The 8,700-nt window shown below is 39.2% G+C and overlaps 1 protein-coding gene across 1 annotated transcript; it reads right to left on the bottom strand.

The window, feature by feature from the left end:
• Positions 1-770: 770 nt before the first annotated feature.
• On the bottom strand, positions 771-8,322 carry fbxo21 (F-box protein 21). Its single transcript, XM_077715973.1, has 12 exons — positions 8,042-8,322; positions 7,320-7,455; positions 6,825-6,934; positions 6,619-6,740; positions 5,640-5,786; positions 5,438-5,577; positions 4,139-4,275; positions 3,890-4,069; positions 3,680-3,812; positions 3,009-3,199; positions 2,784-2,941; positions 771-1,785 (listed from the first exon to the last, which is right to left on the bottom strand). Exons 1-12 carry the CDS (start codon positions 8,290-8,292, stop codon positions 1,595-1,597), a joined length of 1,896 nt encoding a protein of 631 aa, XP_077572099.1. The 5' UTR covers positions 8,293-8,322; the 3' UTR covers positions 771-1,594.
• Between the last annotated feature and the right edge of the window lie 378 nt (positions 8,323-8,700).

Here is an 8,700-nt window from a genome sequence, read left to right as displayed (position 1 = left end):
CATTATATTAGATTAAACTTCATTCATCCTCTTCCCCTAAAATTCCCATTGCGCCTGTCAGAAGCTAGCCGGGCTGTGATTGGCCCTCGAGGCTCTGGTTCCACATCAGCCGACAGATGGCTTCATGTCAGGGGGAGGAGGGTTGGTTGGGGAGGAGCGATGGGCGGGCAGGTGGGAGCTCCACGCGCTCGTGGACCATCGGAGACACCCAATCAACGACCTGGGTGGGCGTGCCCAAAAGGGGGTGTGCCCTATCAGGGCGCAGGACCACAATGCCGCCTCATTATGGTCCTGCATGCCAAGTCCATTTCTGTTGCATATATGTCAAAAAGAACATTTGAGCAGACTACGTTCATTTTGTGATATCTGTTTTGGAGTGTGTGCGTGTATTGTTTAAAATATATAAATAAACGTTTTTAAAATGGAATCACCAACAGCCCACAGTACTTTGTCGCACAGTGATGACGTACACGAAGGCGACACCAAGCACTGTAAAGTTTTAAAAAGACTTTTGAAATAAAACGGAAACATTCTAGAACTACTTAGTTGCTTAGCTAGAGTGAAACAATTACTAGAAAGTCTAACTTAGTCAAACACATGAAAATATACATAAAGGAGAAACCATTCAGTTGCCCAGTTTACAGTAAGGCCTATGGGGAAAAACCCCTTTCTTGTTCTGTTTGGAGCATGGATTAATATTCATATTAACTAGCATACCAAACATGATTGATTGGAAGAATATATTTTCAAAGGGTTTTCCACAACAAGTGTCTCTTTTGTTTTTTTTATTGTGTATTCCTGATGGGCTCATGATGTCACAGATAAGTGTGCATGAAAAAGTCATTTGGCAAACATTTGGGATGATACATTTCCTAAGAGCATTCTTCTTTTTTTCATTTTTTTAACATGAATGAGTGGAATTTACCATCTTTCCACTTTTAACACTATTTTGGCGTTCAACGCTTCACTTTCAGGACACTTTTTTAGGTACACCTGCAAAGTCTTAAAGGGCTTTATAGTGCCATTATTAAAGTTATTTTGAATGCAGTTTATCTATAAATTATTTTTTACATAAGAATAAGTTTTATTATTTGGATGCATTTAGTAAAACAGCACAATTACTAGCACAAAAGGATGAATTTTTTTTCACAATTAAAAATTCACTGTTTAACTAGAGTTATGTACATTTTAATAATTATCATTAGACTCTTATTAATTATAATCATATATGTCATCATGGCAATTTTCTTCAGAGCAAACTAAAATATTAAATATTTTCTGTGTTCTAAAGATCTTGGAACTTGGTCATATTTTAATAAGAATAAAAATTGTATTTAATACTTTTAGTTGAAAATGAATGATGGTGAATTACAACTATTCTTAATATTTTGTCTTTTTCATTTAGCTACAAACAAGTGTCAAAGTAGTTTTACGGCTTTCAGAACAAGAGGGTTAACCATATTATTAAATAAATATCGAAAAATATTTTTGGTTTTTTTTTTTAGCCAAGCAGGTGTACTTAATGAAGTGACTCGTGGGTGTCTTTATGTTTTCTTTGTGTTGGTTGTGAACTGTGGAATGTAAAATGTTGTTGCTACATGGGCGAGGGCGGTGGCAAAGAGGGGTAGAGGTCCTTCGCCACTTCGTCTGTGTGCTCCGAGTCGTCGGGATAACGCGTCCTGAGCTCTTCGTTGGCCACGTAGTGCGTGCAGGCGAACTCGGAGAAGTAGCGGCCTACCTCGGCGTGCCCGATCTCTGGGGGGTCCGAATGGGGCTCCAGGTTCTCTGACAGATTTGAAATACATAAGCATAGTTGTTGTTGTTGTTTTTTGGACTACTTAACTATGTGGACTACTTAACTATGTGGACTACTTATCCATGTCGACTACTTATCCATGTCGACTACTTATCCATGTCGACTACTTATCCATGTCGACTACTTATCCATGTCGACTACTTATCTATGTGGACTACTTATCTATGTGGACTACTTATCTATGTGGACTACTTATCTATGTGGACTACTTATCTATGTGGACTACTTATCTATGTCGACTACTTATCTATGTCGACTACTTATCCATGTCGACTACTTATCCATGTGGACTACTTATCCATGTGGACTACTTATCCATGTGGACTACTTATATGTGGACTACTTATCTATGTGGACTACTTATCTATGTGGACTACTTATCTATGTGGACTACTTATCTATGTGGACTACTTATCTATGTGGACTACTTATCTATGTGGACTACTTATCTATGTGGACTACTTATCTATGTGGACTACTTATCTATGTGGACTACTTATCTATGTGGACTACTTATCTATGTGGACTACTTATCTATGTGGACTACTTATCTATGTGGACTACTTATCTATGTGGACTACTTATCTATGTCGACTACTTATGAGCTCATACATTTTTGTTGTTGTTGTTTTTTGGACTACTTCACTATGTCGACTACTTAACTATGTCGACTACTTAACTATGTGGACTACTTATCTATGTGGACTACTTGTCTATGTGGACTACTTGTCTATGTGGACTACTCGTCTATGTGGACTACTCGTCTATGTGGACTACTCGTCTATGTGGACTACTCGTCTATGTGGACTACTCGTCTATGTGGACTACTCGTCTATGTGGACTACTCGTCTATGTGGACTACTTATCTATGTTGACTACTTATCTATCTTGTTGAGGACATCAGTGCCTCCTCAGCCATTAACGTAACTTCACGTCACAAATTGCTGGTGAAATTTCCTCTCTTTACCTTGTGCGGCGTATCGACAAGTGCCATCCTGCACCAGGACATTGTAGAAGGGCTGCTCGGTGCCGTCGGGCAGCTGGTGGACCCTCATGGTGGTGATCCACTCCTGGCTCATGGCGCACTTGGGATCCCAGCCGTAGATGACGCAGTTATAACCCGACCTGTGATAAAATGGAAACCGTGGGAGGATAGGTAAGCGTCGAGCGCCGCCGCCATCGCCAAACACACCTCTTGTGTTTCATGACAAGGCCCACAGAGTAGCGAACTTCGAGGTGGTCGGCCGTCCCGCGTCGCTTGATGTCAGGGGCGGCGGGCTGCTTCTTATGCTGGATGTGCTCCAGCGTATGCTGGACCAGGTAGACCACTGATCCATGCTGAGACGGGTCCAATGCCTGGATGTGCTGCAGTATGTCCAAAACCTGCCCAAAAGGAACCTACATTTAATGGGAAACCTCACATCCATGGCCGTAAAGCACTCATGTTACATGTGTCAAAGTCACGGCCCGGGGGCCAAATCTGGCCCGCCGCATCATTTTGTTCGGCCCAGGAAAGTCAATCATGAGTGCTGACTTTCTGTTTTAGGATCAAATTAAAATGAAGAGTATAAATGTATACTAAATGTCATGATTTTCCCCCTTTTTAATCAATAATTGTCATTTTTTAATCCATTTTTTCTGTGTTTTTAGTTAAAAAATCATTAAGTAAAATCAAAAAATATGTAAAAATAAATCTAAATTAAACATTGTTTTAGATCTATAAAAAACTGAATATTCAGGGATTTTAATCCAGTTCATTTTATCCATTTATAAAAAAAAAAAAATCTAAATATTATATCTAAAATGGTCCAGCCCAAATGAAATCGAGAATATAATATTTTTCCCCACAGTACACACATGTACCTTCTCGGGCCAAATACCCAAGTGGAAGTATAGTCTGGCCTGCAGCAAAAGGTAGGAAACATTGTCCGGGTTAATGGTGAGGAAAAGATCCAGCGTATTTCTCAGAAGTTGGTAGGACTTCTCTTTGCCTTCCCTCAAAAAGAAAATAACACAAACATTTAGTTTTTTGGCGTCCCATTGTCTAACATTCCTACCAAAGTGAACCATTACCCTCTCTTCCCGATGTTGAGCAGATTCCCCACCATCCTTAGCAACACCTCGGGGGTGCCGATGCTACCGTAGTAGTCAGAGCTAGCCTGGTTCCCGATGAGGTACTCGCATTCTTTAGCCGTCAATTGCTTGCCTTTTCCGAAAGCGTCGATGTACACGTAGTCGTAGATGTCGTCGCTCCTGTGGGCGTTGGAAAACATGACGTGAATGGAAGTAAAACGTCCGGAACCCAAAGAAAACTCAGAGTACCCTCGTTCTTTTTGGCACCAGCGTAGTAAGAAGTGGCTTGGGAAGTTAACCGGCTCTAATTTAACACCCAATCGTTGAGCCAGTGTCATGTAGACCACTGATAGGCTGATGGGGATTCCCCTACGACGAAGCAAAACCTGTGGGACAAAAATGGCGTGGAAATGGGTTAAACCAGTGGTGTCAAACATACGGCCCGCGGGCCGGATCCGGCCGTCTGGTGGTTTGGTACGGCCCGGGGAAGAAAGCTGCATTGTATAAAAAAAATATGAATTTTCTTTAAAATGTGTAGTTCTTGTATTATCCGCTAGGGGCGCAGTGTTTTAGTACGTGCAGACAACATGAATTGACATTTATTTATGTTCTTATGTTATTGTCTTGTTCATAATATATTGTTCATAATGTAAATAAAAAGTTCTGTTAATAAACATTTTGATAATTTACTCATTCTTTGCACTAATTATTAGTATTAGTGACTAATACAAAGGAAAAAGTGGGCTTGTGGTTAGTTCTATGTAATTTTGCAATGAGTTTACTGGTCCGGCCCATTTGAGTATTATTGTATTCTCTGGAGTATAAGTCGCAGCTGATTGTAAAGTTTGGATGGGGCGGTGAGACTTATGTTTGGAATTATTATATCATGTTATATGGTATTTTTACAGTAAACTACAATAGGGTGGTCAAAGCCTATGTTTATCATTTTAATATGGCAGTGGGCGGACTTGGTGATTATTAATTTTATTTTAAAATGTGTTTTAAAATGTCTGTTCTTTGTTTGAGATTTTACCAAATACAATTTTATCCAAAATGCGACTTATAGTCCAAAAAAAATCTGTGATGTAGTAAAACTGTGAAAGTTGAAGCCGCAGTATTCGAGGGATTACTGTAAAGTCCGAAAAAATGCAATTTATGACAGTCATAAGTACTGGAATAATAAAATACCAATTTAAATTTTTCTAAGCATTAAAAGAGTACATTTTGAAATTGTTTGAGAATGTAAAAGTACACTATTTGCATTCAAATATATTTAGCATGAAATTAAATCACTACAACTATTGAAAAAATATATATATATTTTTACAAACAATTGCACTAATAAAATTTGGCATGTAGAAATGAAATTTATCACTCAAATCTGATTGTTTTTACCCATTTTATAATCGTTTCACCCAAAAAACAGTCCATTTGGGAACACCCACTTTTCTGGTTGTGATGTCATAACCAGAATGAACTATTTGTGGTAAAACTGCAGTTAATTTGACAGTAAATTTCACTCCACCTACTGTATTTCTGGAACTCTACCTGATGTAAATAGGAATTGACCGGGTTGTAGTAATCCAACAGGTCACCCTTATACATCAACTGCTCATACAAGACCGCATTGAGGGCGCAGAAGACCTGCCGCTGGAGCTCAAAGTCCTCAAGCTGGACATGCTCGCCACCTGCGTGGCATAAAAAAACGGTCCTCAAGGTCGAATCCTTTGATAGAGTACCCTCAACTCACCCGGAGCCACCCGAAGACTGGGATGGGATGGATTCTTCACCCTCAGGGTCTTCTTAACTTTGTCAACAATCTCGTCCAGTTGCGCCGAAATTCCCTCCAACGTGACTTCGGCAAGGGGATTACAGTACTGGTCCACCAAGACGGCACCTGGACACACATAATAAATGGAAATGTTCATAAGAGTAATACTTTGACATATGAGTGCCCCGAGATACGAGTAATTTGAGATCCGAGTAATTTGAGATCCGAGTAATTTGAGATCCGAGTAATTTGAGATCCGAGTAATTTGAGATACGAGTAATTTGAGATACGAGTAATTTGAGATACGAGTAATTTGAGATACGAGTAATTTGAGATACGAGTAATTTGAGATACTAGTAATTTGAGATACGAGTAATTTGAGATACGAGTAATTTGAGATACGAGTAATTTGAGATACGAGTAATTGAGATACGAGTAATTTGAGATACGAGTAATTTGAGATACGAGTAATTTGAGATACGAGTAATTTGAGATACGAGTAAATATTTATTTTGAGATACGAGACAAATTTTGATATACATTGCATACAGTGGAGATCATAGCCACTGTCTTTCTGGTCGTAACTACCTCGTTTAGATATAATATTTAATTTTTTTTTTAATAAATGGATTAAAGGCCCTGAATATTCAGTTTTTTTATAGATCTAAAACAATGTATATTTTAGCTTTTTAAAATACATTTTTAGATTTTACAAACTGATTTTTGAACTAAAAACAGAAAACAATGATTAAAAAAGGACAATTATTGATTTAGAAGGAGGAAAATCAGGAAAATTAATATCCATCTATACTCTTCATTTGAATTTGATCCTAAAACAGAAAGTCGGCACCCATGATTGACTTTCCTGGGCCGCACAAAATGATGCAGCGGGCCAGATTTGGCCCCCGAGCCGCCACTTTGAAACCAGTGTGCTATTGTGAGGACATTTTTTTCTTACCAGCGAGTGCAGACTGCTGTTCAGGCGGCTGCTCGAGGAAGCTCTTGAGAGAGCGCAGAATGTTCTGCTGTCTCAGGAAGTAAAGGATCTTCTTTGCATAGTACTTTAAAGTCAGGTTTTTCCTGGACAATAATAAAAGAGGGAAATGGATTAAGCAACATAAATTGTGTACATTTTCCCCCTTTCGAGACACAAAGATGTCTCACCTCTTATCTGCGCTGAGGATAAAGAGCAGCTCATCCTCGCAGAAATGCATTGGCATACCCAGCGACTCGATTTCTGTAAAGCTGTCACCCAACACTTGACCGATGCAGGGCTGGGAAAAACAAACAAAAAAATGTATTTAGCATTGGTTAGCATTGCTAGCATTAGGGATAGTGGACTTTATAACATGATTTGATTTAACTTTTTGTTTTTAAACATCATAATCATTAGTTATGTGTTACTCTGTTAGCAGATGGTTAATAAAAACCAATAAAAATGCTTTTCCATTGTAATATTCTGTTTTTTGTGTTTTTTTTTCTGAGGATGGGAACATATTAATTTGTATTGAGTTCAATTCTATGGGAAAAGTTGATTTGAGATACGAGTAAATTGACATATGAGCTCAGTCCTGAAACGCCTTAAGCTTGTATCTCAAGGTATGACTATATGATGATAATAATAATTAATTATTAATATTCCTTCTGTTGTCCACTCACCACTTCCATGAAGAAGCGTTTGGAGATAGATTCCACAGTCCTTCGGATTTGGATGCCCACCCGATGACGAGTTTTGTACTCGCGTAGCCAGTCGCAACTCTCGTTCTGCGGGTAAAACCTCTGGAGGCGTGGCCACCTAAAAAATGATTCATTTTTTTCAGATTGGCGATTGTTTATCCTCATCATGGTCGCAGGGGTGCAGACATTTTGGAGTGTGCGATCTGCCTACAATACTTGAATGTATTTTTTTTAATATGGGAGGAAGGCGGAGTACCCGGAGAAAACCCATCAAGGCACTTGCAGAACGAGCCTTGACCGGATTAGTTTCAGATGGAAGTGCTAACTATTCAAGTTGTTTTTATTTTCACGATTTAGGCTTTTTAAAAGGACTGCTTTTATTTGTTTCTGTTTTTGTTTTCAAAATGGGAGGGGCAAGTGATAGCATCAAAACAATATGCTACTAAAATTTGCCTGACTACTGAAATGATAACTAACCCTGGGCCTAAAGTCATAGCCAGGATGATAAAAGGACATTTATGATGAGTCTGGAATGAAAATATTAAAGAAATTTGGTGAATGGGCTCATCCATATTTCACATATTGATGCATCATCAGATCGTTAAGCAACATCGCCAAGCTGATTACTGAAGCAGTAAAAAGACAGCAACCGCTGATAACACGATCCATGCATAATTATGAATAAGAATAATGATAAAAATGACCTGAGTTTGTATTGGTGCCCCCAAACCTTCCCTCCGCTGTGGCAAACGTCGCGCAGTCGCAGGCAGCAGCAGGACACATTGCAAATGTCGACATGCTCGAGCACCGGGAAGCACAAAATATGTTCCAACAATTCGGTTGGTAAGTCGGTCAACTTCCCCGCACGGCGGGCACGACATAAGTGCCCGGCTTCGAACCCGGTCCCGGTCCCAGTAGGACTGGACAACCTCTCTTCGGCGATACAAGCCGCCATCTTTTCTGTTTACCCCGATGACCTCATCGATCTCGGTCCGCCCTCTAATGGCGCAGAGGGACGTACGAGGGGCGGGGCCGAAAATAATCACTGTTCTCTGATTGGTTATTAAAAATGGGGGCGTGAGGGGGACTTTCAAAACAATTCACCCAATGCATTTACACTAAAATATGTTAAATACTACTATAAATACTTCCTTAAACAATTGAAAGCTAAAACTGCTAATTGTTCTATTTTTTACAATTTAATGTTCATTTTGATTATTTGAAATAAAAATGGTGTATCCAGAACTGTAACAATTTTTCGTAAATATCCCTATTTCACATTGCAGATATTTACAAATGAGATGCGTTTCTGTCGACAAACATGTACATAGCATAGCATGGAAACAGTGACACCATTGGTTAA

The sequence above is a fragment of the Stigmatopora nigra genome, chromosome 4 (genome assembly GCF_051989575.1).
Source record: "Stigmatopora nigra isolate UIUO_SnigA chromosome 4, RoL_Snig_1.1, whole genome shotgun sequence".
Classification (NCBI taxonomy): domain Eukaryota; kingdom Metazoa; phylum Chordata; class Actinopteri; order Syngnathiformes; family Syngnathidae; genus Stigmatopora; species Stigmatopora nigra.
This window is presented reverse-complemented; position numbering and strand designations above follow the sequence as displayed.

Coding starts and splice junctions, on each gene's coding strand:
- fbxo21 (XM_077715973.1), bottom strand. CDS start 8,292: ATGGCGGCTTGTATCGCCGAAGAGAGGTTGTCCAGTCCTACTGGGACC. Junction 3,813..3,889: donor CTCAACATCGGGAAGAGAGG/GTAATGGTTCAC, acceptor TTTCTTTTTGAG/GGAAGGCAAAGAGAAGTCCT. Junction 3,200..3,679: donor TGGGTATTTGGCCCGAGAAG/GTACATGTGTGT, acceptor CCTTTTGGGCAG/GTTTTGGACATACTGCAGCA.